This window comes from Tenebrio molitor, chromosome 7, assembly GCF_963966145.1.
Source record: "Tenebrio molitor chromosome 7, icTenMoli1.1, whole genome shotgun sequence".
Classification (NCBI taxonomy): domain Eukaryota; kingdom Metazoa; phylum Arthropoda; class Insecta; order Coleoptera; family Tenebrionidae; genus Tenebrio; species Tenebrio molitor.
The window spans coordinates 8,963,306-8,991,042 of NC_091052.1; the positions used below are offsets into that span (position 1 = coordinate 8,963,306).

The 27,737-nt window shown below is 35.9% G+C and overlaps 8 protein-coding genes across 13 annotated transcripts; 3 read left to right on the top strand and 5 right to left on the bottom strand.

The window, feature by feature from the left end:
• Nucleotides 1–1,807: 1,807 nt before the first annotated feature.
• Nucleotides 1,808–3,008, bottom strand: trk (trunk). The gene has a single exon (XM_069054156.1). The coding sequence runs from the start codon at nucleotides 2,827–2,829 to the stop codon at nucleotides 2,113–2,115; it is 717 nt and encodes a 238-aa protein (XP_068910257.1). The 5' UTR covers nucleotides 2,830–3,008; the 3' UTR covers nucleotides 1,808–2,112.
• A 4,458-nt stretch (nucleotides 3,009–7,466) lies between these two features.
• Nucleotides 7,467–8,244, top strand: amrt (amaretto). Its single transcript, XM_069053623.1, has one exon. It carries the CDS (start codon nucleotides 7,623–7,625, stop codon nucleotides 8,157–8,159), a length of 537 nt encoding a protein of 178 aa, XP_068909724.1. The 5' UTR covers nucleotides 7,467–7,622; the 3' UTR covers nucleotides 8,160–8,244.
• RpS30 (ribosomal protein S30) lies at nucleotides 8,232–9,283 on the bottom strand. The gene is made up of 4 exons (XM_069053624.1): nucleotides 9,155–9,283; nucleotides 8,892–8,982; nucleotides 8,674–8,839; nucleotides 8,232–8,477 (listed from the first exon to the last, which is right to left on the bottom strand). The coding sequence occupies exons 2-4, from the start codon at nucleotides 8,964–8,966 to the stop codon at nucleotides 8,317–8,319; spliced, it is 402 nt and encodes a 133-aa protein (XP_068909725.1). The 5' UTR covers nucleotides 8,967–8,982; nucleotides 9,155–9,283; the 3' UTR covers nucleotides 8,232–8,316.
• Nucleotides 9,284–11,123: 1,840 nt separating this feature from the next.
• On the bottom strand, nucleotides 11,124–13,210 carry Cdk8 (cyclin-dependent kinase 8). The gene is made up of 6 exons (XM_069054276.1): nucleotides 12,758–13,210; nucleotides 12,266–12,707; nucleotides 11,993–12,206; nucleotides 11,761–11,942; nucleotides 11,448–11,710; nucleotides 11,124–11,392 (listed from the first exon to the last, which is right to left on the bottom strand). Exons 1-6 carry the CDS (start codon nucleotides 12,995–12,997, stop codon nucleotides 11,297–11,299), a joined length of 1,437 nt encoding a protein of 478 aa, XP_068910377.1. The 5' UTR covers nucleotides 12,998–13,210; the 3' UTR covers nucleotides 11,124–11,296.
• A 191-nt stretch (nucleotides 13,211–13,401) lies between these two features.
• eRF1 (eukaryotic release factor 1) lies at nucleotides 13,402–19,003 on the top strand. Of its 2 annotated transcripts, XM_069054278.1 has the most exons (7): nucleotides 13,402–13,861; nucleotides 13,971–14,146; nucleotides 16,217–16,686; nucleotides 16,742–17,092; nucleotides 17,149–17,296; nucleotides 17,401–17,510; nucleotides 17,904–19,003. In XM_069054278.1, the coding sequence occupies exons 1-6, from the start codon at nucleotides 13,776–13,778 to the stop codon at nucleotides 17,478–17,480; spliced, it is 1,311 nt and encodes a 436-aa protein (XP_068910379.1). In that variant the 5' UTR covers nucleotides 13,402–13,775; the 3' UTR covers nucleotides 17,481–17,510; nucleotides 17,904–19,003. The 2 variants fall into 2 exon arrangements, with proteins under 2 accessions (XP_068910379.1, XP_068910378.1); XM_069054277.1 differs by lacking the exon at nucleotides 17,401–17,510 and having other exon boundaries at nucleotides 13,425–13,861.
• Nucleotides 18,994–20,655, bottom strand: LOC138135526 (charged multivesicular body protein 7). Its single transcript, XM_069054279.1, has 2 exons — nucleotides 19,484–20,655; nucleotides 18,994–19,317 (listed from the first exon to the last, which is right to left on the bottom strand). The coding sequence occupies exons 1-2, from the start codon at nucleotides 20,522–20,524 to the stop codon at nucleotides 19,099–19,101; spliced, it is 1,260 nt and encodes a 419-aa protein (XP_068910380.1). The 5' UTR covers nucleotides 20,525–20,655; the 3' UTR covers nucleotides 18,994–19,098.
• A 174-nt stretch (nucleotides 20,656–20,829) lies between these two features.
• Nucleotides 20,830–25,580, top strand: fbl (pantothenate kinase 3 fbl). Of its 5 annotated transcripts, none has more exons than XM_069054280.1 (8): nucleotides 20,830–21,024; nucleotides 21,292–21,427; nucleotides 23,566–23,744; nucleotides 23,957–24,130; nucleotides 24,180–24,424; nucleotides 24,479–24,655; nucleotides 24,792–24,945; nucleotides 25,000–25,580. In XM_069054280.1, the coding sequence occupies exons 2-8, from the start codon at nucleotides 21,307–21,309 to the stop codon at nucleotides 25,165–25,167; spliced, it is 1,218 nt and encodes a 405-aa protein (XP_068910381.1). In that variant the 5' UTR covers nucleotides 20,830–21,024; nucleotides 21,292–21,306; the 3' UTR covers nucleotides 25,168–25,580. The 5 variants fall into 5 exon arrangements, with proteins under 5 accessions (XP_068910381.1, XP_068910382.1, XP_068910383.1 ...); XM_069054281.1 differs by having other exon boundaries at nucleotides 21,295–21,427; XM_069054282.1 differs by having other exon boundaries at nucleotides 20,835–21,024; nucleotides 24,810–24,945.
• LOC138135529 (F-box/WD repeat-containing protein 4) lies at nucleotides 25,555–27,192 on the bottom strand. The gene is made up of 5 exons (XM_069054285.1): nucleotides 26,858–27,192; nucleotides 26,523–26,807; nucleotides 26,182–26,475; nucleotides 25,857–26,130; nucleotides 25,555–25,762 (listed from the first exon to the last, which is right to left on the bottom strand). The coding sequence occupies exons 1-5, from the start codon at nucleotides 27,037–27,039 to the stop codon at nucleotides 25,583–25,585; spliced, it is 1,215 nt and encodes a 404-aa protein (XP_068910386.1). The 5' UTR covers nucleotides 27,040–27,192; the 3' UTR covers nucleotides 25,555–25,582.
• Between the last annotated feature and the right edge of the window lie 545 nt (nucleotides 27,193–27,737).

Here is a 27,737-nt window from a genome sequence, read left to right on the forward strand (position 1 = left end):
CATTTTTATTTTGACTGAAAGCCAAAGAAACTAGATGCAGTTGTTTGTCTGCAAGTGACAATCAATAAATTTGGTAGAACATATTGTCAGACAAAAGTCATGCGCCCTACATTTTTATCAAACTAATGAAAAATATTGACATGTATTGTAAACTAAAGTCCATTCAAAAATCAAAAAACCACCAACGTCGCATTTTCCTCGATAATTACTGTCGGCAACGCTGTCTTGTGTACAATTTGGTAAGACTAATTTTGAGGTTTTGTTTATTAAGTGTCTTGTTTTTCTGGGCAAATAATCAATAAATAAATGAAACGTGCTGCTAATAAAACAATATGAACGAAATTCAAACCAATTTAATTTTATTTTGAATAAAATATGTAAATGTCATAATTTATAGTTACCAACATAATATGAAAAAATATCTACCTAGGGTTTTTTAAATTTTACCAACCTAAAGCAACAGGTGGTGGTTTTTTATTATTAAATGGACTTTAGTTGAATTTTTATTTGAAAGTGTCTCCAAAGGTTCGTGCAAGTTTTTCTTTGAGCTGTCAACTACTGAATCGTGAAAAACGAGCAACTACAGTAAATTTAAACAAATACAAAAATTAATTTGTCTAAAATAAGTCAACTCGCTAAGAAGTAATAAATTATAATAAATCAGACTTATCAGATCAAAGAATAACTTGTGTCGTTTAGGATTGCATTGTTAAAAACGTAAGACGTGAGATGACATGACGCGCGCCGCTTTTTAAAATCGACAAAACAAAAACAAGCGAGATGAACTCACTACATCGCATAATACTCGGCAGGGATTTATCGTTGCTGCGCAACTCTCTGAAATGATGTTCTGTAAAGGCAGAAGACAAGCAAAAATTTTCCCTCTCTGACAAACGTTTTCCGAAGAAAATCGATTCATTAAGTTTTGAATGAATTGGATTCAAATAGAGAATTGACGTACATAATTGAATCTATCTCATGTTCAACGTAACAACCTCCAACAGTTAGAGAAAGTAAGACATAGTATTGGGTGATTCAAAATGATTCTGGATAAGTATGGCAACTATGTGTGAAAATGTATGTGGCAACTGTGTGGGTATAGAGTTGACATTTCTTTGACAGTTCATAGTCGCGCAATTTTGAAAATTGTCAAATCAATGTGGAATGGTATTAAAAAAAATCAAATGCACGCTTATGAAAAGTCATACAAATGTCAACTCTACCCCAACTACACAGTTGCCAAATAGATTTTCGTACATAGTTGCCACACTTAATGACAATCATTTTGAATCACCCAATAGTTACCAGTCAAGAATTAATTGCTACAATTTAAATCATCCGTAACGAATTATTTATTTTATTTTTTATTGATGTAAGATTAGATCACATTAATCCAAAAAATTCTCAATTACTTTTAAAATACATACTTATTTCAAAGCTGGATCCTATAAGAATCTTATTCAATATATTATTCACACATTTATTATTAACTTAATTGTGACTCTAGACCTCCATTTAAAATTTCATTCATGGGGTGAAACACCCTTTTTTGTTTTTGAAAATACGAAGTACCAAGAGAATGTTTAAAATTCTTTTCCAACGTTTTAAATAATTTTCAGTAATCGTCAATATAAGAAATATTGCAGTAGCCATGACATATTATTTTGATAATGTATTGAAAAATCAGATAAAGCAGGTTCATATTCTTAACCTCCATCATCTTAAAAAAAGTCCAAAAAAATTGCCTAAAATACAATGCAAAATTGTGGTCAACATTTTTATAGGAAACAAACTTAATTCTTCTAGATTTTAAATTATATGATCAATTTAATTAATTGTGATGCAGCTGGTGTGCTGTAGTCAAAACTGTAGTTGATTTTTTACCCCTATAATCTCGCCAATAAAACTTGTACACACTTTTCTTTTGGTCTGTCGACGAAAAACGATTAGAATTTTTTGTTTATTAACGATTCCAAATAAAATGAACCGGAAGGTGTAAATAACAGCTTTCATTTTATTTAACTGATAAATAATCGGAAACAACGAGACTAAAACTAGAGCAACAGGAACAATAAATACAAAAAAACAAACAAACAAACAATTCCTTTGATATTAAACTTTTCCGCACTCGCAACAAAAAGTCACAGCCCTTTCCTCCCAAACCCACAATTCCGTTAATTCCTTAGGCAAACCGACAAATCCAACTTTAGTGTTATTTCCTTCGCCGTTTGTACAATATTCCTTTTTCCGTCGCAACAACTTCACATTAAAAGCCTTCGCCTTGCACCGGAACAAACCAAACCAACAGTTCTGATTCTGACACACCACCTTTCGCAAATATCTCGGAAAATAATCAGGTCCCAGATCTACCCACTCAATTTTCGATTTGCACTGCCATTGTTCCACCAGATCGACACCCCTTTCACTTCTGCGGGACATCTGCCCCCTCATCCTGTCACTGTTTACATTCGATCTTGTCTCCGCTTGTCCGTACAGGCTGACATCCTCTTTACTAACGTGCTTCCTCCTGCCGGCTTCTACATGATTCTGTAACTTCCAGGCTGGCTCCGTGTCGAGTTGTTCGACGAAATCCTCTTGCACGAAGAAGTCCTCGTCGACGGAAACTCCTCGCTTGCCGTTTGTCGGGACATCGGTTGTGGGAACGTCGACGCTCATGTACCGTGAATTGAATGCACCCCCGAGCACGTTTTCCAGAGTTGACACTGACAACTTTGCACAAATTGACTTCTTCGAGTGTGGAGCTGCAATAACGTTATCGACACAATCAAGCTTGAGGATTATAAAAACACCAAGCAAAATCACGAACATTTTAGAATTTGCGAGTGTGGATACTTTCCCGTTTTAACACCAAACAGGTACTAAAAATCACTACGCATTAGAGAGTACTCGAGGGACCACTCGTTGTTTGCATCTTATTGTGCAGATTTGGCGTCTACCTGCGACGAGGTAGTAAATAACTATCTCCTAAGAACAGCGTGACTCTTGGGGACAAGGTTATTGGGGATAATAAATTAACAAAAATTGTCACAACCAAATCATTAATACGAGTATTGCCTATTAATTTTATTTCTTCCACAATACAGGAACAAAGCTTTAAGCAATATCATCAATTAAAAAATATGGTTAACTGTTACATTACCATCATCATTGACAATAAATCAAATGAAGCGAGTAGGTATTCTCCTAAATGTATCTAAAGTCTTACATGTAAATAAAATTGGAGTGTCTGTTTATTATTTAAATATTTAAACAAATTTTCGTTCTTTACGCGATACAGAAACATTTTAGAAGATTTTTTTGTCTGATTGGTTCTCCCATTCTGTGCTTACAAGATACCATTTCAGGGAGTTGCGCAGCAACGATAAGTAAAGTCCATTTAAAAATCAAAAAACCACCAACGTCGCATTTTCCTTGATAATTACTATCGGCAACGCTGTCTAGTGTAAAATTTGGTGAGACTTGTAATTTTGAGGTTAAATGTTTATTAAGTATCTTGTTTTTCTGGGCATGTTTAAGTATAAATAATAAGAATCGATAAAAAAATGAAACGTGCTGCTAATAAAACAATATGAACGAAATTCAAAGCAATTGAATTTTATTTTGAATCAAATAAATGTCATAATTACATAATTTATACAGGATTATTCTAAATGATTGTAGTCGAAGTAGGCCATGCCCATGTTATTACATTTTTGCCGCTTTCATGTGAACTGTCAGTTTTGTCGCTGTCACTGTCATTTTTTAAGTGAAAAGTGCTGTGATGCGGTTTTTATTTATTTTTGTTAAATTAACGACTGAATCCAGAAATATTGAGTTGTTTTGCACCCAATTTAACTCCCGTGTGTACTCATTTTGATGTTTTTTTATGTGGAGCGGCAACCATAAATTTTACATTGAGTTTTCACGCCTACTTCGACTACAATCATTTAGAATAACCCTGTAGCCTGTAGTTACCAACATAGTAGGTATGAAAAAATATCTACCTAGGGTTTTTTAAATTTTACCAACCTAAAGCAACAGGTGGTGGTTTTTTTGATTTTTGACTGGACTTTATAATGCAATGTAGTGAGCTGGCCTCGCTTATTTTTGTTTTGTCGATTTTAATCAAAGCGGCGCGCGTCATGTCATCTCATGTCTTATGTTTTTCACAATGCAATTCTAAACGACGGAAGTTCATTTTTAATTTAATTAAAATCTGACAAAGTCTCATTTCTTCTAATTTCTTACTTCTTGTGCGCATGACTATCTGACAATATGTTCTAGCAAATCTATTGATTGTCACTTCCAGACAAACAACTGCATCTAGTTTTTTTAGCTTTCGATCAAAATAAAAATGACAGAAAAGCTAATACATGTAGTATCAATAATACACTTTATGTGTAAAATAATCGGAATAACTAGTTATTCGATAAAAAAAATTGACACAAAGAAAATATTTGTAAGAACTAAAATTGGTATCGTGTTAAATTTTTTCATTGGTGTGACGTTTGTGCTAATGTCAAATGTAACCGACTGTCACAACGAAGAGGACGATGTCGAGTTCACTTCTTCTAGCATAGCAACGTGGATTTCTTACATTCATTTAATAGTGATAATGGGAACAATGAACTTAAAACAAAACCAAATTATCGACATATTTTACAAACTTATTAGATTTCATAAACTAGTCGATAGAATCACAAAAAGACCAGTAAATGTTGCGAAATTATCGACTGGTCTGAAGTGGTACATAGGAGTGCAGTATCTTCAGATGTTAATTATATTAGGGATACATATGTCGCGCACACAGCTGAGTTGGGTGTGTTATGGTAAACTTATGATAAGACATATCGTAAGGATCCATGTAGAAACTTTGTTTGTTTGTTTCCTAATTATTAGTAAGTATATTCTTCATGGTTTTAATCGATCGTTGGAAAAAGACGAAGATTTTGGCGAGAGACCAGGACTTGTAGTCGACGATGTCAAGGGAGTTTTTCAAATTTGTTACGAGTTGAAGAAACACATTCAAAACGTTTTCCAAATAAATCTCTTTATTAAATTTGTCTACATAATATTAGAATTTGCTACAACACTCTATTCGGTAGTAGCCCCAATTATAGACGATTGGATTGTGTTTATTCCTGTACACTGGTTGATCACGTTATTGCTTAACAGTATTCTTCTCATCTATCCCGTAACTTCATTTTGTAAAGAGGTACGACACATCATAAAATTTGGCAAAATATAAATTATGTTGTAGGCGACTAAAACAGTTGATCTGTTTGAAGAAAGAATTAACAAAAAAAGAAGTCACAATAAACAGGTGAGAAATAAATACAGGTGTCATATGTGCAATATATTTCATTTGCAGAAAGAAAGACTGTATCTCCTGGTTCAAATGTCAGACATGAGAGTTTCTACTCATGGTTTACTCATAGTAGACTGGCCCTTATTATTCTTTGTAATTTACATATTTTTATAACATTGTTGTATTTCGTCTCACTCCTTTTCATTTCAGATGGCAACCTCTGTGGCATCACAATTAACATACCTAATACAGTTTAAACATGTATAAATTGTATTGTTCTTAATATTGCTAACTATATATATTGCTAATTAAAAATTAAAATGTTGTTCACAAGTATCAATTTTAATTTTTTTAAACAAAATGTTTGCAGACTTTGACCTCAATCCCTGACACAATCCTGAAAAAAACAATAAAGAATATCGACTGTAATAATCCATGTCATGTATTTTTTTCAAAAACATTGGTACCAATGAGAGTACATAATTCATTATGGATGAATAAAATTGTAGCAATAATGATTAACTCGTGACTGTGGTAACTGCCTTGAGTCAATAACGGAAATTATTATAATAATGTCAGTTGTGGTGAAAGATCAACATTACTTATAATTACTTATAATTGAACACAAACCCTAGACCCTACTCAATCGAAATTATGTTTACTGCTTACCGGAAAAATAACATTGACGATTCTAATTTAGTCTGTTTCTTTAGTAACTAGCTATGCGACAGAAATTGGTTATTACTCTTTCCTACTTGCTGCTGATTTGCAGATGGACCGGCTTGACGTCATACTCCATCAAAAAAAATCTTCTAAACGAAAATTTCACATTTGAAAAAACTAAATTCTCTAAATTTATCAATGTGGTTTATGTTATCGTAAATGTCTTGGTTTCTCTAACTGTTGGAGGCTGTAATTTTGAACAGAATGGGATAGATTCAATTACGTCAAACCTTTCTGTGATTGTGTTTGCCAACAGTTTCTTGTTGTTCATGTTTACGATGAATTTCAAGCAGACTCGTGTTGTGAAAACGTTTTCCAAAATCATCTCACTTGAAGGAATGGTCGAGAGACTGGTTCATAAAGAAATGAATCTTTCAAGAATCTCTAATTTGCTAATATACTACGAGTCCGTGAGGTACATCAATGTACTCTTAATGGTGGTTCTCCATTCTTGGTTACTAAATTTTTTTGGTGTGCCTTTAATGATATGTTTACTGAGATATTTTTTTGTGACTGTTGTTACTATTACTGGAGAAGGACTGATATTTTATTATTTGCAAATAATTTCGACCAGCATTGCACACTTAAACGATTACTTAAAAACATTTCAAACCATTTATATAAAAGATTTGAAAAAAATATTTCAAAGTTATATTGAGTTAAAAAAAGACATTCAGAGCATTACTCAACAATTCATCTATTCCAAACTATGTTACATTCTCATAGAATTTACTGCAAAATTATCTAATTTATGGAACAGATCCCAAGATGATAATCTTCCATTTCATTTTAAGTTCTATCTCTCTGCATTGGCTATACATTCTTTGTTATCATTACTACTTGAAATATTTCTTTTGTTGTATCCTTTGATTCGTTTTTATAGAGAAGTACGACAATACAAATTTCTGTTTTTATATCAATAATTAACTGATTGTAGGCATTGGAAACCCTCAATGTTTGTGAAGATGTTGAAGATGTTCAACGTCATCAGTACAAACAGGTGCTTCACACAAATTGTAAAGTAATCATCAATTTCCTATTTCGAATTTTTGCAGAAAGAAATGTTTTATTTGCAAGTTAAGCTGACAAAATTAAAATTTACAGTTCATGGATTGTTCGAGATAGACTGGCCTTTAATCTCTTATGTAAGTTGTTCTGGTTGTTCATAAATTAACAAACAATCAACATCTATTATTTATTTTTATTTATTTGCAGATGACTGCTTTGGTACTCACTCAATTAGTCTATCTAATACAATTTAATCAAATGGCAGATCAATGAAAAATATAAATATGTATGTCTAGTTATCTAATCGTATTAGATATTTTAAATAGAAGCAGAAGTTTACTGGTTTCTCAAAAACACTATAATAATAATTGGTTTAGTTATTTATAATTTTTAAATTTTCGCGGTTTTTTCCGTCGTGTCAAAACTGTCAAACATGTCAATCCAAAGGAACTACCGCAGTTGACGTTGACAGTGAACTACTTTTGGTATTTATTAGGAAATTTAAAAATGTTTTCATGGTGTGTGACGATTATTGTGCACAATATTTTTTTGTGATTACTGCTTACGTAAAAGATGAACGAAAATGATTCTAGTAGTGGCGCTGTGTTTTTTCATCTGTCAGATCAAAAGTAGCGAGGTTATTATAGACAATGCGACAGTAAAATACGACCCCTTGGGGCCCCTCGTGAAGTGTTCCTTCTTACCCTGGGAGTTTATTACCTGTAAAGATCCAGTGGACCACAAGGGTAACAGAACGGCAAAAGAAGAGCTGGGATATGGTTGTGTAAAATTTGGTGGGATGAGGTACGAAGATGTTGAAAGGACAAAAGTTGAATGTACCGTTTTGGATGAAATTGAATGTTACGGAAACAAAACGTTTTTCAAAGAGGGAGTTGCGTGTGTGAAATATTCAGACCAGTACTTTACTACAACACTGTTGTACAGCATTCTACTTGGTTTTCTTGGAATGGACCGCTTCTGTTTGGGACAAACAGGGACAGCAGTTGGAAAACTGTTAACGCTGGGTGGTGTTGGTATATGGTGGATTGTTGATATTGTCCTGCTAGTTACCAATAATTTAGGCCCAGAGGATGGGAGCAATTGGAACCCCTATGTCTAGTATTTTTATATGTATAAAAATGTATTAAGTAATTTATGTAATCAATGTACAAATACCACATTACTAATAAAATAGTTTCATAATATTTTTTATTTAGTTTTTAAAGTAACTTAGATGACATAGTTACAAGAAATATATAAAATTTAAAATAAAGAATTTATGACGCTCCAGCGTTTGAGTTGGGCCCGCGGCGGCGTCCAAAGGTGGCTACAACATTTACAAATCTCCTGTTGTACTGAATGCGCCTCTTTGCGCGTCCAGTCTTCTTCTTTTTCTTCTCTTGTTTCTCAACTTTGGGTGTTTGTCCCTTCACCTTACCTGTAAAAATATTATGAGATAGATGTCTACTAATGAACAAATATGATGCAATGTTTGATACTTTTTATAGCAATTTTATACATTCATAAAATTGCCTCAAACAGTTCATAATGATTTTGCAAGATTCAGGAAGGTCATTCTTTAAAAACCAAAAACAACCAGCTGTGTCTTGCTCATTTAAAATTCTTATTCTTACCTGCACGAGCCAAGGAACCATGGACTTTGCCTCCCAACAAACCAACAGTCAATTCAATATCAGTATTTTCAAAAGCAGATACCAAACTGTCGTCTGAAACCGGAACGCCACTGGCGTAGAGACTCACTTCGGTCCTTTGCAAATTTTCCAAGGCGGCGATGCGGTCCTGAAATTTTTTTAGTTCATAACATAACCTCACTTGGGCATTTTTTTATTACCTTGATTTCGGCAATGGTCTCATTGCTCTCGCACTCAAGTATGTGAGTGGACAATCCACGGAAACACAACTGCATTGTTATTTTTTATACACTGAAAATAAAGGAAAAGTCACGTTTTAGCACATGTAATAATCCAAGAGTATCATAATAAATATTCATGTAAAAGACAAATTCAGACATTGGAAATTTACAAAACAGCAGTTAATAACGGCTACAAAAGGACTGAAATGCTACAATTATAAAAAATTTCTGAGAAAACATACCTATCGCGTGCACTAAAATGTCAAAAAGAAGTCAAGATGGTGGTCGCAATTTCGAGCGGAACTACCACCACTTAAAGTAAAATCCCCAACACGATCGCGGGTCTTTTAAAATAAATACTTCCAACTATTTTATTGATAATTGAATTAATTTAAAAATCTCATCCAGTGGCGAAATATTTATTTTTATATTAAGTGCGTGAAGAGAGTGTTTTTTGTGCATGAAAAGGTCTTTTACGCCGAGACGAAGGTCGAGGCAGTATAAGCCTTTGAATGCACAAAAACATCTTCACGCACGAAATATAAACAATATTTTTTCTATAATTGATTCAAAAAATTGAAATTAAAAATTCAAATTTTTGAAGGAACTCTGAAGTTTCAATGCAGTGACCATGTTGCTAGGTAACTAATAAAATACAGTGCGTGAAGTGAAACACAGAAATAGTCGTGTGCGTGAAATCGCATTTCACACACTGTTTTGTATGGTTTCTATGGTTTCGATCTTACTAACAATGCAAAAAGAAATACACGTTAGAAAATGACCCACTTCAGGCACCGATAACTATGCGTGAATTTCAATTTTTTGAATCAATAATAGAAAAATAGATTTAACATTTCGAACAATTATGAACTTTTCACAATATCACTCAATTTATCTTGCAATTTTTTTTTTATTTGAAGTTAGGCTCGATACTGCAATTGATTCATTTTTTTTTTGTAAATGACGAATTTCTTGCTGAAAGACATACACTTATTGGGTTATATACAACGTGTCTCAGAAATATGTACAACATTAATGGTAACCAATGACAGTTCTCGTCAAGAACGACAAAATTGTTATGTACCATTTTTTCGAAATATAATTTTCATTTCAGTATTTTTCCTCCCATAAATTAACGAGCTGTTTATTTACTCGCATTTTCTAGTTATTTAACCCAATGACAGTGACCGTGAAATAATACTTTTTGTAAAATCAACGCAAAACATTGTGTTTTTAGAATAAAGTTTTTTCGCTCTGCGGCCGAGGTGTAGGTAAGAGCATTATGTTTTTAGTTAGTTTTGTTCGACTCTACAAGGTAGGTGTTTACGTGTTGATTCTGTGATTTAAACTAAAATTTTGTGAAAATGGTGCGTTTATTTTCGATTAGTATTGGCGTATGACGAAGCGTCGGGGGTGTTCCTCTAGTTTAGAGAATTTTCGTGCTAGTTCTTCTTGTGGGAGTTCATGAAGGACTTGGTATGTATATTCGATGGCAATTGATACAATTGAAGTTTTAAGAGAACGGGCGGAAAATGCTGCCCTAACAATTCGCAATAACAGGTATGCTGGAAAGAGTGGAAGGCTTTGGTATGGGCGATTCATTAAGGTCACTTTAAAATATTTATTATTAAAATTGTTTTCATTTACTATCTACCATATGATTATCTTTTTTCTCTTCCACCCTTATTACACCATTATAGGTCACAGCAGCGGGCGCAGTGAAAGTTTTGTTGCATTGGTTTTTTGTTCTTCGCTTATCGGCATCGGCGAAACAAATAATCCCAATAGGCGGGTCACGAAATTTGTGCCAAATCTTTCAATAATTTTCATTGGATAACTTCAAGGTTTAGGAAAAAAATATACATATTCAAATATATTGTTGCTGTTAACAAGTTCTATTGCCAGTTAACATTAATGTACTTACTTATTTTTGAGACATGTTGTATAACCAATTTGTAGTTTATGAACGTAGGTATTTATGGGGCAGCTTTTTTGAATTTTGAAAAAAAGATTTTTTTTTGTGTTATTAAAAAAGGAAACAAAAACCATATAGTCCAACTGGCACGATTTGAAATGATTTATTGCTCTTCGTTCTTCGATTGCTACCGACCCTCTAGTACCTTTCCAGGTAGATATCGAAAGTAACAATTTAAGCACTCATTTATAGTTTTAATATTCCGAGGATGCTTTCTTTCAAATGAAATACAACGCTTACGTCATAATTATATTTATTTAAAAAAATTGATGTTACATATGCTTATTATTTATTTACTTTACATGTAATACTTTTAGAGATTCTAATTGTAGGTACTCTAAAAATTTATCTATAGTAAATTTGTCTTATTTGCATTCTAAAACCTAAAGCCTGTCCACTTAACTATATCTTAAAACCTTTGTTGAAAATTTTGTTGCTGCTGTTGCCCATTATTATACATCATTTGTTGTTGGTGAAACTCTTGTTGTTGTGAAATTGGAATTGCCTAAAACAGCAATAAATCATAAATCAAACTGTCTCAACAATCGGAAATCTCTCACTTGTGGGTTGACCTGACTGGGATGAGTTGCTCCCGACAATCTCACTCTCTTCGCCGGATTCCCGTGGTTGTCTCCGCTCGCCGACTGCTGCTGTTGTTGCGATTGTTGCTGCTGCTGTTGTTGCTGCTGCGATTGCTGTTGTTGTTGCTGTTGCTGCTGTTGTTGTTGCTGCTGCTGTTGATTCTGACGTTGTTTATTTTCCGCTTTCTCTTCCTGATCGTCGTCAGTCAAAAACTCCCGTTTCGGATACGGAATGGGACATCCTGAAACGCTCAACTCAATAAAAATCTCAATTCTTGCGTAATTCACCGACCGGCAAAAACGTCCTGAGTTGGCAACGGATCTTCCGAGAAATACGCATCTTGCATCGCCTGTTCAGAAGTAATTCTCCTGTTGGGATCCATCAGAAGTAACTTTTGCAACAGATGAAACGCTTTACTGTCTGGTTTGATCTTGTGCCTATCCATATATTTCACTAGTGAACAATTTACGTAGCTACAAGAAAAAAAGTATATTTCACGTTTCCCAAACACGATTACGTTTACCTCGACTTTTTAAAGTCTTTGACCAATGTAGGATGTTCTGGCATTTTTTTAATATCTTCCCAATCTTTCTCTAAAGGGAAACCCATCACGTTAAATATTCTGTCTAGTTGGTCGTGATGATAAGGATTACTAGTTTTTATGTCTTCTTGACGGCAGTGAAAAATCGGTTCTGACGTCAACAGTTCCGCAAAAATACAACCGATGGCCCATATATCTTTGCAAAAATATTTATTTGTGTATTTTTCTTACAAATTAAAATAATCACGCGTTTACCTATTGCTTTTGTATAGTGACGCGCTCCTAAGAGTAGTTCAGGTGCTCTGTACCAGAAAGTGACCACAACTGGATCAAGATCGGCGAGAGGTTTCAAAGGAGCATTGAAAAGTCTAGCAAAACCCATGTCTGCGATTTTTACGCGCCCTCGTTCAGGTCCCTCGCCCATAACAAGAATATTTGCTGGTTTTAAATCTCTATGTAATACCCAATTTGAGTGTAAATAATGTATTCCATCTAAGATCTGATACAGTAGAGATTTAACCATTCCTTTAGGAACCATTACTGGTTTTTTATTAGCTTTGGCAGCTCTGTGAAATTTGATTATGTGCCACAAATCATGTTCAGCAAAATCAAACAGAAGCCACACTTTTCTATCATTGTGTGACAAAAATACTCTAATTAGATTAATTACATTAGGATGTTTTAGTTCTCTCAGAAGCTAAAAATTTGATACTCTATGTCCCAAAAAAAAAAATTTTTTTTACTTACCGCTATTTCCCGACACGCCGACATCGAAAGCCCAGTACCTTCAATCTGCTTTAGCGCGTAATCTCTGTTATCCGAGCCATCTTTACGTCTGCCCTTATACACATGTCCGTACGTCCCTCTACCAACTTTGCAACCCTCGTAGTCAAACAAGTCCTCCACCTTCACCCTCTCATTCTGAGTTTTCACCTTAAATTCGTAATCCATCATCAGCGTTGTCATATTATGATGGCCAAAAATCATGAAGCACTTCTGTAGAAGTGCCGTAAAATCGAATGTGTTGTTTCTGGTTCTTTGTCGGTTTTGTTGTTTCACGCCAGTCAAGCAAAACTGATGAAACTTGAAGTACAATAGAGCAAAAAGTCCAATTCCAATTTGTAAATATAACCAAAAATTGTTATTAACAAACGTCAACAAGAGTAAACGTCAACGAACTGTCAACAAACGATGGGCGCAGTCGCAGTTGATTGAGATTTTGACATGCGCTATTGATCAGTTGAGGGGCCATACAATTTTCAAAAAAAATCTATAAAGGAAATTTTTTGGAAGGGAATGTTTGGAGGATGTCGCGTTTGGTGTAGTTGCGGTAATCGAAGGTGTTCCATATTTTTTAGTGGAAGTGAAAGCATGACATGCGTTTAAACAAGTGTCAATTTGTCAGTGCGCCAACTTGAGAACGCGAATCGCCCCTAGATTTGTTTAATGTGTGGGAAATTCCGGTCGGAAAGTTGGAAAATCGTAGGGTCCTTTTCGAATTTCCTTTCGCAAAGGACAGTAACTGCCAATTTTATTTTTCGTGATTCCGTTTGTTTAGGAATGTGAAGTGTCGGTGAATTTTTTTCGCCGAATTAACGAACACGCTGGTACGTGAATTTCTAGTTATAACCAGTTAAAGTGGTTAAGTTACCTGCATAACCAGTGAAAAGTGACTCAATCAAGTAGTTCGTCGGCATTGGAGACCGCGCCATTTTGCATCGGGCCACATTTTTCACATTTTTAGTTTGTACGAAATACCGCAAAAATGTCAGGTGAAGAGACTTCGGCCGACCGTAATGTAGAGATATGGAAAATCAAGAAACTCATCAAAAGTCTGGAATTGGCGAGAGGGTAAGTGCAACGTGGTTGGAATTTCGGTCGATGTGAACATATGCCCACGAGTCAGAAATTGAGAATGTTCCACGACGAAACAATCTAAATTTAAATTTGTTGTTCGCAGGAACGGCACCAGCATGATTTCGTTAATTATCCCGCCCAAGGATCAAATCTCTCGGGTCAGCAAAATGTTAGCCGACGAATTTGGCACAGCCTCCAACATCAAGTCTAGGGTTAACAGGCTCTCGGTACTAGGTGCAATCACGTCAGTCCAGCATCGCCTCAAATTATACACTAAAGGTATGTACCAGATGTTGGCACCATGTGAACCAGTTACAAAGTGCAAGGGCTTTGTGCACCACATTCTTTATGGATTACACATGCGACACCTCATACCACATACCATAGCTCATTAAAAAACTTTCAGTGCAACAGTGGCAAAGCCCTTGTGCACATATTAAAAGCATCCTGCTAAAACTTGTGCACACTTAACAATGATCTAACATTTACATTTTTAATTAAATAAAAAATTTCCTTTGTTAGTACCTACTCTTGTTAGAAGTGATTGTGATTTTGTAATAATTAAGAATTGTTCAATGTCACAAAACATATTTTGTCTCAAAAACTGTTTATAAAGAAGTGGTAAAACATTTGTAACAGCTGTTTTTTGAAGAATCTTGAAAAAAAAAGTTTAAATGTGATGTAATGTCTAATTTCAAGCCATGAGAGTATTAACAAAAATGCTCTCTTGTATTGTTAATGGCTTCTTTTAGAATTTTCTTTTTTTGTGTACATTATAAGTTGAGGTTATAACTGGGTGCCATTAATACAATAGAATGAACTTTTATTTCATGATTAAATAATGTCAACAGTTTGTATTTAATTTATTTGCAGATGTACAAAAAAAGAACAATTTGGTAACATCTTTTTTTTTTACTCACAGTTAGCAGTTATGTTCATTTTGTTCTTGATCATACAATGTATGTTTGCAATTACATACTATGCAAAAATGCAAGTAATTAGATGATGTAAAGAAAACATTTAATCATTTATTAAATTAAAAAAATTTTTTTTTTCGTACACGCTCGTAATTCACAATTAATTCAAAGAACATATTTATGAAATTCACCTCAAAATAAAGGTATTAGTTTTTGAATTATTCCAATTTTAACGTTAACAGCGAAAAATGACCAAGATTTCCAACTAGAGTGTCATAAATAAATACCTCATTGTTGGTAAACAGCCAACAAACATCTGTTGAGAACTTTTTTAGTAATGCTTAAGTCCATAGAGGGTATCATAAATAACCCATGTCAATCTTTTTTGTGGAAGTGACCACCCAATTTAATAATAAATCATAGCTAAATTTTGCACTTTAATATGAAATTCATTTATTTCAAGAAGCGGTGATGTTAATATGAAATTCATTTATTTCAAGAAGCGGTGATGTTTTCATTATTTCAGTGACACCAAATTTTTCCTAAATGTTTGAAAAGACTCAGTGAAAAATGATGTAAATATATTTAGCGGTTATTGAATTAAAATGAAATGAGTAGGTATGTATTTACCTGTTTCATTAAAAAAATTGAAATTTTTACAGAATATTCTACAGCGATACACAATCGTTCCTGAATTTTTTTGGGAATTTTAAATCGATTATAAATGGGTGTTTTCTATCGGGCGGTAAAACTTGAATCATAAGGTGACAACCGTGGTGCAATTTTTTTTCGAATTAAAAAAAAAATTGCACATGGTCATAAAATCATTAGAATAAACTCTTGGGAATTAGAAAAAAATAATAAATGCAATATACCAGATACGTGATAACTTTTTGTCAGATATATTTTTAGTCCTTACATAAGGCGCAATGTTACATGTTTTCCCAAATTAACGAATAAAATGTTTGACCATGCAGTACGAACTCGTTAAACGCTATATTTGTCGAGGAGCATTACTTGGGCTAGAATGTTTGGGAAAATTCTGTTCTACAAGTAGAGGAAAGGATGAAATATTTTTTGCTTGTGTTTCAATTCTTGTGAAATTTTCGGTGAAAACAAATAAATTTTTATTTATAGCAACACCAGAATTTTGATTATTCCGCCACACGTTTATTGAATTGGAGATTTTTGTCTCGCATATTTAGGTTGTAATTTTACGACCATTACTGTGTATTCTAAGAAGTAAATAAATAAGTCTAATCGCTAGTTGACGATGGTAGCATTAGACTGAAATTTTAAGCAAAATTAAAACGTACTGATAACCTCCAAATGCGTAAATAAAAAATCATAATTTCAAGAAAAAGGGTTTCCTTTAATTTTATTTAGGAAAGCCGCCACAGCGGTGTAGCTGACTTTTGGGAAATGTTTTCAGTGCCGCCGAACGGGCTAGTAATCTACTGTGGAACAATTGTAACCGATGAAGGTAAAGAGAAGAAAGTAAACATCGATTTCGAACCTTTCAAGCCCATAAATACCTCTCTGTACTTATGCGACAATAAGTTCCACACGGAAGCACTAACGGCCTTATTGGCAGACGACAACAAATTCGGTTTCATCGTGATGGACGGTAACGGCGCTCTGTTCGGTACTTTGCAAGGCAACACCCGAGAGGTCCTCCACAAGTTCACCGTGGACCTACCGAAGAAACACGGCAGAGGTGGTCAATCTGCGTTGCGTTTCGCCCGCTTGCGAATGGAAAAAAGACACAACTACGTTAGAAAAGTGGCAGAAGTAGCCACGCAACTCTTTATTACTAATGACAAACCAAACATTGCTGGACTGATATTGGCTGGTAGTGCGGACTTTAAGACTGAACTTAGTCAATCAGATATGTTTGATCCTGTAAGTTGATTTTTTTCGTGTGCGACATTCGTCACGTTTCGCTTTATTTTCGCAGAGATTACAAGCAAAAGTGATAAAATTAGTGGACGTATCGTACGGCGGCGAGAACGGCTTCAATCAGGCCATCGAATTGGCAGCCGAGTCTCTGCAGAACGTCAAATTCATCCAGGAGAAGAAACTAATCGGACGTTACTTCGACGAAATCAGCCAGGACACTGGCAAATATTGTTTCGGTGTGGAGGATACGCTCAGGGGACTCGAATTGGGAGCGGTCGAAACGCTGATCTGTTGGGAAAATCTCGACATTCAAAGATACGTTCTGAAAAATCACACGACGGGAACCGAGACGGTATTACATTTGACGCCGGAACAAGAAAAGGACAAGTCACATTTCACGGATAAGGACGTCAGTTGAATGCGCATTTGTTGGGGGGAGTTTTCGTTAATGTTTGTTTTCTGCAGAGCGGAGTCGAATTGGAATTGGTGGAGTGTCAGCCGCTGCTCGAATGGCTCGCCAACAACTACAAAAATTTTGGTGCTACTTTAGAAATTATCACGGACAAATCCCAAGAAGGATCGCAGTTTGTTCGAGGGTTTGGTGGTATTGGAGGTCAGTATGTGATTCACTGTTTTAACGAATGTAACATCAAAATCGTGTCGCCATTAAAAAATACTAATCATATCCAATCGAACTTTACGCTGCTAACTGGACAGGCATTCTGCGCTATAAAGTGGACTTTCAATCTCTGCAAGCCGATGAGCCTTTGGATGATGTAGATCTTGATGATTATTAAAGATTTACACAAGTCAGAGCTCCTATTAAGGTACAAGAGCGATCAGTCTCAGATTATATCATTATCTATTTAATTAATTTTTTTTATTTTCTGTTGCACAACCAATTTTTTTTTCAAATGGGAAAAATTGCTTTCGTTACGAGGTGTTTCATGGCTGCTTTTGATTAGTTTTTCATTTTATTTAGATGACCCTGCAAGTTGAATAATGCATGCCACGTAAAGATCGACCATTGTAAAATTACGCCTTCACGTTAATGTACTTAAGTGCTTACGTTGAATTTTTTATTTGCAAATTTTTAGATTTGATTTTTATGACATATTGTCCATTTTTTTCCACATATTACCAAATTACTTTCATTTATTACTTCATGTTCCACGTCACTGTTTTTACCATTTGATTTTCCAACGATTTTGTCGTTACAGGTTTATTAAGATACAAAGTGGATTTCCAGAGTTTGCAATTAGAAGATCTAGAAAATGGAGAGGAATTCGATCTAGACGATTATTAATTCCTTGTTACGGACTATACTAAAACAGCATTTTGTAGGAGTGGTGCCGTTAACACAATGTGCAGTGGCTGTATTTTGCTCATATTAAAACAATGTGTTGTTAAGAATTGATATAAATAATTTTTGCATATACATACGTTTTTAGTAAAAAAAACACTTTTTATTATTATTTAAAATTTATGTTATTGTTAATTTATGTGAGTTTTTCAATCGTAATAGGTAATTTCTCCAAGTGCTATCATCTTGTTTGTCTTTTTTCTGCAATTAATAAATCCACTTGTATAATTTTACTCTCACTGTCTACGCAGTGAAGTGGGGAATCGAAGGCAGTAATTTATTGACTTTTATTTATTACTGATTCAAGGTTTTATTTGAATATAAAGTTCATTTTTCCCGGGTTTACATAATTCTTGTATATTTGCATGATCTGTGTACTGAATTTTTGAAAAATATTTTTTATTTTACCAGACTATATAAATGGAATTGTTTAAAATATTTAAATATAAGAATTTTTTTCATTTTAAATAGTTGGGCTCGTTCCTTTTACAACAGTTCCTCGACTCCTTTCTCGTTTGTTGTTAGTTACACTCTACATTCCCGTGAAACTATCTAAAGGCAACTACTTCTATGAAAGCTTATATTCTTTATAAGTTCGATTGCGTCTGTTCTCGCAATTCGTCGATAAAACATTGTGCGATTGTGGCGTGACAACGTTCAACAAACACTCGTTACAGTTATTGCCCGTCAAGAACGAGCCGCAAACGCACGCGATTTTACAAACGAATTGCGGTAAAAAATCATAAAATACATTTTTTACGTAATATCCACTTATTGTACTTTTTTAAACGAAATTAAGGATCTTGTGCACCAGTCAGCTGTCATATCCCGCTTTGATCCGTTGTGCTGACTGCAGAGGACCCTTGATCGGGTCATTGACCTGTCACCACATTAATGTACTTTATTTACGTTCTGTTTGTATAATTTATAGCCAATAAACCAACAAATTGAAACAGACTTATCCACGCAGCGGAATCGGCAAATTCAAAGCTTAAATTGCAGTTTCCGTCTCGTGGTTTGATATATTTTATTTTAACACTCAAATAATACAATCAACTAATTGGAGCTTCTTTTAATGACACATTAGGGCTAGGTATTTGTGGTAAACCGCTGATGTCGAGTTTTGCCAACTGCTCATCTAAATCTCCACTGGTGTCAGATGGTTTTTCTTCACTCTTCATCAACTCTGCCAATTCCTCTTCCAAATCGTCGTCTTCCGAAGTTGCAGGCTTAGAAATGGCCCCTTGAATCTCTTCATACACGTCCAGCATCTGAAAAATAAACTTTTAAAATAAATTCCCATAACTCATGTATATTTAAAAACGTGGGATCGGTGTGTACTTTTGACATTCATTACGTTGCACCGTACAAGGTCAAGACAAGAATTTCAAAAATGTTACTACGCCGATTCCATTTTTTTATGCAAAATGTTCGTACGTCAGCTAGTTTGTTCATGGTGTCCTCTACGCTGTCCTCTGTCAAGCCTGTCTCTTGGATAGTACTGTTGAAAGCCGAAATCGCTTGTTTATACGATCGCCACACTGCAGCGTCAGTGTGGACGTCTTTAATCCTCTCCAACAAGACTTGTATGTTATGTAAGGCATTCGCTTTGTGTGTCAGGCGCTTTTCTATTTCATGTTTCCTCTTAAGACACGTCTTGGCGAGTTGTCGGTGCCCTTTCAACAAATGAGTTTTAACTTCCATCAAACAAAGCGCAACTTGATCCTCCAGTTCTTCAACAGATTTGACGAGCAATTTCTCGTTTTGTTCCAGGGTATACGCAGTAATATCGACCTCAGATATCGGAACAAGTTTATTTTGTTCCCCAACTTTTACCAAAAACGACTCAAAATCCGAACTACCATTTTTCAACTCTTTCACATCTACTTTCCATTCGCGGACTAGATGATGCAACAAAAGTTTTATATTTTCGGCTTGACTAAAATCCTTCCCTATCAATTTCAAAAATTCGGAAAAATTTATCACTTTATTTCTGTGCTTCCCCGGAAAGGCGGAAAACAATTTCTGGGCTTCCCGGCGTATGACCACAACGTGGACATACGTGCGTTCAGAATTACTTTCATTGGCAAATAACGAACTTTTAATGGTATTGAATGACCACGATAACGGTTTTTTGACTAGCAGATCGGCGGCCCACCCACCCCACGTTTTTGGCGACTCTTTTAGAAAATCTTCCAAATATTGCAAGTCGCCACTTTTTACCATTTCCTCGACGACAACGCCGAGACAACTAGGGGGCCGTCCATTTCGTACAAATTGTGTGCTTAAGAGAGCTAAATTAAAACTGTAGACATCACTGTCAGAGCAGTACAGAGAAATCAAGTACTTCCATGACGAAATTTTCGCGTCCCAATCTCTGGGGTTAACTGTATGACTCCGAAAGGGCGAAAATAATGAATCCAACCTGGCTTCATCTTTAAACTCGTCCGGGAGTTTATCTTTAGCGATATTCAACATCAGGTGCACATTCACAACTCACATTTCACATAACCTATAAATTTGTTTATCTGTCAGTTCTATTCACTGGCGGATAGATGGCGTTAAATTAATGAGACTTATTTGTGGTTACAATAAGTGAAATCGATAAATATTATGGATCAATTCATTAAATTCGCAAAAGTGAACGAAATAGAGTGATTCGGAGCGATTTTGGAATCTGCTTGGTTGATTGTAGACGTCGGTATGTCAGGCTTCTGCAACGTTTGCCGTAAAAACGTCAATGAATGCGATCGTGCGAACGTCAAATAGTTTGTATGTCATGACTTGGCGTGTGGGTATTCGGCACTTATTTCGCGAATTTATTCAAGTAAGAGATAATTGATAATAACGTGCCTTGTTTTTCTAAATGACACGTAATTGTATACTTGCGAAACACCCGAAAACAACGTATTCCACTGCTGAGTGTAGTGTTATGTTAGTTTCCGTGCGAATCCAAAACATTAGAAAAATGATTGAAGGTAATAGGTCATAATATAGTTCGATGAAAAATTACATAACTTGTCTAGGAACCAACCGGCGCTATTTCTGTAGCGTCGTAAATATGCAATTCGATTAATGCATGCAGACTTTTATACTGATTTATTCAGAGGTCAAGGGCATTAGCCCCAACAGGACACTCAAAGCGTGTACATTTTTCGTTAACACAGAACATGTGCACGACATTAAAAACATTCAACACTCGTCAGAGGTGAATGCGAGTTGACCAGTGTACATTTTGCTTTCAGCAGTCCAATGTTCCAATGGCGCCTCACAGTTGTAAACGTTGTGTGAGGGACGTTATTGTTAGAATGGCTGAAGAAAGTAGAAAAGGTCCAGTGGAAGTCAACGGTGTGGCGGAAAATGGCTTGTCAGACAGTCCATGTAAGTTAATTTTGTGTCTTAATGATATGCCACTTGGCCCAGTTCAATAAACCCACAACAATGTACAATTATCCACTGTTTAGTAAATTTACATTGTTTTTTTGGCCCCATTATTTCGTTAAACATTATCTTTCGTCTGATAATTTAAATAAGAACTTTACAGACGTCAATACAAAAAATATATTCCTCCATCACACTAAAATAATTTGTTATAATTAAAGTATCATTTGAAACTTTTATGGTACCCAAATAATATCATAAATTGTTGATACTTTAAGTGATGATGATTCATTTCAGTTGTACCCTCTGTACCGTCATGTTTTTGAGTAATTTAGAACGGCGTCACTAAATATACCTAATACCTTATCAGGTCGTTTATAATTTTTGCGTAAGATTTTAATCCAAGAGCTGACAAGAATTAAGTCTTTATTTTGATGAATGTAAGTTTTAAATTTTTTTTACAGAAATTCATGTTTGTAGAACAGTTTTAAAAAACTGTTGTCTTACAAATAGATTATTTTCCATTTTTCTAATGCGAACATAATGTTGGTGCGAATTAATGATGATTACGAAGAATTTGTCAAATGTTTAAAGAGAACTTTCTTCATTAAAAAAACAGACCGCACGATACGTTTTTAAACAAACTATGATAAAATAAAATCGTGTATGGGGGGAAAAACTCAGAACAATTTTACGTCAATTTTGGGTGTTTGGAGTAACTCCAACAAACGATTTGCATGTTTTGAAAATTTCGAAAGTAGAAGTAGAAGATTTTAATTCGTGGGTAATCAGGGAGTAGGGCTTCCTTCGTTTTTGAACGTAACTTTGGATTTTTTTTATTCATGTTTGTACTAAATCTGATCTAAATAAATATTCTGGGAATCGGTCTATAATGTTACTGCAAATAAATGAATCAAGATTACGAATACATTTCTCACTATTTACGGAGGCGCTTTTAACCAGAGTTATTCTTATTTGCTTGAACCAAAACCGTACGACACATTTTTAAACAAACGACGATTAAACAAAATAATCATGTTTTATTTACTTACATTAAAATAGATTCACAAGAAAATTCCGCGAAGGAAAAATTATGTTATCACTATCAGGAAAATAAAACATTATGCAATATTCAAATTCCAAATTGTAATTTTTTATGTATCTTAATGTTAAATAAAATTTGATTTAGTAATAATAATTTATTAAATAACATGACTACTGGACTTGCCAGTGTAATTAACAGTGATTGGTTGTAAACATAAAAAAAAACATTAATTCTCGTTTAAAAAAAGTTAAGGTGCCCCACGACCAGTTACTAGTTTGATTTTTACAAGAAAACACTTGGAGTATGGTAACATTTTCCTATAATCCGCAGAGTGAGTACATTTTAATAATTTATAAATTATAAATATCGTATTGAGTTTTTTGACTACGTAAGAGTGAAATTTTTTCGATCTTAATTATTGTAATTGTGTATTGTACAAAAAATGTAAGTCGACAAAACAAGAATACTTTAATATCAGTTAATGCTCAAATGAAATAATTATGCATTCCTGTCTTATTTTTATAATTTGTTCGAGGTCAGGTTGTTATGAAAACTTTCCAAGGTCGTAAGACGTGTTCATAAGTCCTTTTAAAGAATTAAAAAAACCGGCAGCAAATATAATAGTGTAGCATCGATGATAATACTATGTAACTACTCATAAATGAAGAGTATTTTGCAGTAAACGAACGAACGTGTCGGCATGAAAAAAATTGATAAGCCGAACTAGTTTAAAATATTGTTTTTATATCAGCATTCATAAATATAAACGCCTACATAAAAATTACGCGTACAGGAGTCGCTTTAAGAAAACGCCGAGCACAGATAGGTCTGACCAACAATGAAGAAAACGAGAACTTTATCAACCTAATCGACTCTCAAAAAATGACAAACGAAAGAAAAACCGATAATATGGAGGCTTTTATCATTTCGGTACAAAAAATCGCGATAAACGCAGGTGAATTGTTTTAGTCTGTCGTACGAAACCACCACGACGATGGCCTCTACGAGCCAACAGACAGCACCCGTAATCGACATAAGTGAATTGATTCGGCTTTGCCGCACAATACGAGTTGACGATGTTTCGTTGTTGCAGCGATGCCGTGGTTCGGCATGGACATCGGGGGCAGTCTCTGCAAATTGGTTTATTTCGAGCCGAAGGACATCACCAAAGACGAAGCAGATTCAGAAGTGGAGACGCTGCGCAACATCCGGCGATACCTGACGAAGAATTCTGCGTACGGGAAGACGGGACACCGGGACACGCATTTGCAGGTACACGAGATGGGTCGGAGTTGGCGGGGCAAAGCACATTTCGGTGACGCCGCGACCGCGTGTTTCATGGCCAGTCCGCTTGTATTTTGGACCGTCCATGTGATCGTATTAAAAACCGAACTCGAAAGATAACGGTGCGCCGCGATAAAGCATAATTGCTACCGATAAGGGCTCATGTTGGCATGGTGATCGATTTGTTTTGTCTCTGGTAGATGGAAGACGTGTACATACGGGGTAGGAAGGGCACCTTGCACTTCATCCGGTTCCCGTCGAGCGAAATGGTGAACTTCTTGGCCCTGGCCAAGTCCAAGGGGATGGCCAATCTGGTGACGACGGTCTGCGCGACTGGCGGAGGCGCGTACAAATTCGAGGAGGACTTCCGGAGGGTAAACCACCCCAAAAACGACGATTTGTTCGTGACACGATGAATTACAGGAGGTCAACATGAAGTTGGAGAAATTCGACGAGTTCGATTCGCTGTTAAAGGGTTTGCAGTTCGCCGACGCACAGAATCCTTCAGAGTGCTATTATTGGGCGAGTCCCACCGACGACACTTGTTGCACCAAAATCAACTACGACTTCTCCAATCCGTACCCCTTCCTAATAGTGAACATCGGTTCAGGTGTCAGCGTTCTCGCCGTGTATTCCCCAACCAATTACAAAAGAATATCGGGGACGAGGTAAGAAACATCGTTCAGTCCGCGGTCCGCGTCATCCGACACCTTCGATTGCAGTCTCGGCGGCGGCACGTTTTTGGGTCTCTGTTGTCTACTGACCGGCTGTAACACGTTCGAGGAAGCGATTCAACTGGCAGCGGAGGGCGACAACACGAACGTGGATAAACTGGTGCGCGACATCTACGGAGGTGACTACGAACGGTTCGGTTTGCCTGGAGATTTGGTTGCCAGCAGGTAATACACCGTCAGTCGCTCGGCATGCTCTTCTCCTTCCATCCATTTTCTTGTCGACTCATTGTGTCGGTAGTCTTGTCCTTTGTTGTAATTTCTTGCACTTTCTTCTCTGTGCTGTGTTGTGTTGCCAATGAAGTTTCTCGGCCTTGTGTAGTTTTGGACAAATGAACTCCAGAGAGCGACGCAGCAAAGTCAGCAGGCAAGATCTAGCCAGAGCGACGTTGGTCACGATCACGAACAACATCGGTTCCATTGCGAGAATGTGCGCCACACAGGAAAAAATAGACAGGGTGGGTAGTAATTGTCGGTTGTCATGTTTTTTTTTTAATGTAACGTGTGGGTAGGTGGTTTTTATGGGCAACTTCCTCCGAGTGAATCCCATCGCGATGAAACTCCTAGCCTACGCGATGGACTACTGGTCTAAGGGAACAATGAAAGCGCTGTTCTTGGAGCATGAAGGCTACTTCGGCGCTATCGGCTGTCTACTACAATTTCACAACGGTAAAAGTTGAATTTGTTTTACCTTTACACCACGAACATTCCAAGTGAAGGTGTTGGATTCTAGTACAAAAGAAAAAATTAAATTGGACGTTTTTTAGTGAAATTAGTATTGGCGTTTTATGGTAGATTTTGTACACTGCTTTTATATATTTGAAAAAAAGTACATTCGACGGTGTAGAGGTTTTTAATTAATTGTATGTATGTTTTATGTTCAATTTTATACATTTTTAAATAAATCTCATAAACAAGAACATTTAAGGTGTTGGCAGGATAATCGTATGTGATGATGGCGCACATCTTATTTTCTAATTTTGTTTCGTTGAAATTATTATATCTAGCACGCAACAATCAACTGTAATTTATACTTAAATTATTTATCGATGGAAATAAAAAAATAATTATGCGAAATATATTATTTTATTTACGTCAGACTTTTATTAACTTTAAAAATAAATTACTGTAGTCCCTGAATTTGCCAGTGAAAACTGAAAAGTCCAGACTGCTGAGGTGTTGATCTGTGGCGGTGAATAAAAATTCGGCGTCGTAAGACAGTCCGTAGACAGGCGAACTTTTTTCGCGCCGGCGACAACAATCCATAAAATACATCTTAAAAAATTATGCAAATTATTACACAAGCATTCAATCGACGTAACAAATACGTCTACATTAACGTCACGACCGACCGTGACCCAATATTTACCTGGACGTAATTATCTTGCCTGGTATCCCACAAGACCACCCTCCCGTTGGTCTGGGTCCCGCTAATGATGGAATTGAAGTGGTCGTATTGGAAACAATAGACCGCAGCCCCGCAAGGATCACCTAGAGCTTGTTCGCATTTTCCGGTCCTCAGGTCCCACCTCCTCAAGTGGCTGTCGTAGCCGCAGGACCAAAGAGTTGCGGGACTCTCCCATTTTATATCCAAAACCCCGGCACCCAAGATTTCCGAGTCGAGTTTGGCAACAAATTTCTGACTAAAACAAGTCAACGGTGATTGTGGAAAGTTCACACGATTTCAATAATACTTTGACATGTCGAAAACGGTTACCGTTGATATGTCGGAAGTTCCTGCGGTTCCGATCGCCAGGAGCGAGGTGTTTTCTTCTGAAAGCGCCACCGACCATACTCTATCCCGCAGGTCAATTTTTTGACAACTGGATGAGTCCCCTTTTTGCCAAATTTTTACATAGTTGTCTCGCGAACCAGTCACCATAATTCCATCAGACATATCTACAGTGTTAATATCAGCTCTGTGGCAATTCTCCCAATCAAAAACAAATTTCCTATCTTTTACGGACCACAACCAAAGACTCCCATCTCTAAAAAACCCCACTGTACAAAAGTTTACAAGTTGAGTTGTTCTTACGTTTGACCGCTTAAAATGTAATTCTTTTTTTTAACAAAACGACAAACTTCTGCGCGTGTTTTTCCTTTTATACAATGTACAACTTCCCTAGTGTTTATTCCTTTACTATTCCGGCGGTACGCGCGGATAAATCCTTCCCTACTAAGCCATAATAAATTCTTATCCAATTGGAGCCAAGGAATATATTTGGTTTTGCTATATAGCAACGTTTTTTCGCTGTAAATGCCCAATTTCCAGTTGCGACATATTCTGAGGCGCTCGAATGGGGACAAGAGACGAGCTGATCTAAACCAAACTACTTAAGACTACTCAAACTTAAAACACCTGACCAGTACCGATCGATGATGGTTGGATGTATTTGATTTGTAACTAGGAGCTTCACGTTTTTAATAAACGAGTGGCCCCACGCGTCAATTATTTCGTTAAAGCGTCGACACGTTTGTTTGAGTTTGCACAAGTCGTAAATATCCAAATATTTAAATATTTTTAATAAAATTTCCGTCGAAAGTTTATCCATGGCGGATTGTTCTGCAGCAGCGTCAACTAGGGGAAAAATAAGGATTTACCTTTACGCCGATCGCTTCCATGTCAGTTAACACTTTAAATTATTCATCTTTGCACAATTTTGTGAGGAAAATAAAAACATAACCTCAAAAGAAACAGCATGACCTAATCACGTGATTTTGAAATGTCAAGGAGGGTTAAGCTGGGTTCACATGCGAGAAATCGAGAAAATAAAGCTTGAAAAGTGGAAAAAAGCAGCGAAAGTTTTTAAAAGTGGACGGAAAAAACGATCCGGTTGTTTTTTGAAAATGATTGGTGTTATGTAAAAATGTGTCGTTAAAGCTATGGTGACGTGGAAAATAATTAATTTTTGGAAAGATGTTTTTGTCATGTTATTCAAATTCCTGTCATCTTCCAGGATAGTTTTTCGTCGGCTTTCATCGGCGTTGTTTATCCAAAAACATTAAATTACCAGTTGTCGACATGATAAAATATGTCATGGAACAGTTGCAAAAAGTGCGTGTTTGTACCCCGTTCAAGTTTTACCAGTGCACTCTTTAAAGTCCTGTTAACGTTAAAACTACTCCATGGAAGTCGCACAGGAGCTAAAGGATCGACATTAGAAGACATAGCCATGCACATGATAAAACACTTTTGTTTAGACGGTGACATCAAGAGCCAAGTGCTGGCCTCTCTGAAGTACGGGGTCAA

Excerpts from the sequence above, each read along its gene's own strand:
- trk (XM_069054156.1), bottom strand. The coding sequence starts at position 2,829 with ATGTTCGTGATTTTGCTTGGTGTTTTTATAATCCTCAAGCTTGATTGT.
- amrt (XM_069053623.1), top strand. The coding sequence starts at position 7,623 with ATGATTCTAGTAGTGGCGCTGTGTTTTTTCATCTGTCAGATCAAAAGT.
- RpS30 (XM_069053624.1), bottom strand. The coding sequence starts at position 8,966 with ATGCAGTTGTGTTTCCGTGGATTGTCCACTCACATACTTGAGTGCGAG. Across the intron at positions 8,840-8,891 it reads AGACCATTGCCGAAATCAAG|GACCGCATCGCCGCCTTGGA; the intron begins GTAATAAAAAAA and ends AAAAAATTTCAG. Across the intron at positions 8,478-8,673 it reads TGGTTCCTTGGCTCGTGCAG|GTAAGGTGAAGGGACAAACA; the intron begins GTAAGAATAAGA and ends ATATTTTTACAG.
- Cdk8 (XM_069054276.1), bottom strand. The coding sequence starts at position 12,997 with ATGATTTTTGGCCATCATAATATGACAACGCTGATGATGGATTACGAA. Across the intron at positions 12,708-12,757 it reads CGGCGTGTCGGGAAATAGCG|CTTCTGAGAGAACTAAAACA; the intron begins GTAAGTAAAAAA and ends TCAAATTTTTAG. Across the intron at positions 11,943-11,992 it reads AAAGACTTTAAAAAGTCGAG|CTACGTAAATTGTTCACTAG; the intron begins GTAAACGTAATC and ends TTTTTCTTGTAG.
- eRF1 (XM_069054277.1), top strand. The coding sequence starts at position 13,776 with ATGTCAGGTGAAGAGACTTCGGCCGACCGTAATGTAGAGATATGGAAA. Across the intron at positions 17,093-17,148 it reads CACATTTCACGGATAAGGAC|AGCGGAGTCGAATTGGAATT; the intron begins GTCAGTTGAATG and ends TGTTTTCTGCAG. Across the intron at positions 17,297-17,903 it reads AGGGTTTGGTGGTATTGGAG|GTTTATTAAGATACAAAGTG; the intron begins GTCAGTATGTGA and ends TTGTCGTTACAG.
- LOC138135526 (XM_069054279.1), bottom strand. The coding sequence starts at position 20,524 with ATGTTGAATATCGCTAAAGATAAACTCCCGGACGAGTTTAAAGATGAA. Across the intron at positions 19,318-19,483 it reads CCATGAACAAACTAGCTGAC|ATGCTGGACGTGTATGAAGA; the intron begins GTACGAACATTT and ends TTTATTTTTCAG.
- fbl (XM_069054280.1), top strand. The coding sequence starts at position 21,307 with ATGGCGCCTCACAGTTGTAAACGTTGTGTGAGGGACGTTATTGTTAGA. Across the intron at positions 24,131-24,179 it reads TCGAGGAGGACTTCCGGAGG|GAGGTCAACATGAAGTTGGA; the intron begins GTAAACCACCCC and ends GATGAATTACAG. Across the intron at positions 24,656-24,791 it reads GGAGATTTGGTTGCCAGCAG|TTTCTCGGCCTTGTGTAGTT; the intron begins GTAATACACCGT and ends TTGCCAATGAAG.
- LOC138135529 (XM_069054285.1), bottom strand. The coding sequence starts at position 27,039 with ATGGATAAACTTTCGACGGAAATTTTATTAAAAATATTTAAATATTTG. Across the intron at positions 26,131-26,181 it reads ACCGTTTTCGACATGTCAAA|TCAGAAATTTGTTGCCAAAC; the intron begins GTATTATTGAAA and ends GACTTGTTTTAG. Across the intron at positions 25,763-25,856 it reads GGCAAGATAATTACGTCCAG|ATGTATTTTATGGATTGTTG; the intron begins GTAAATATTGGG and ends TAATTTTTTAAG.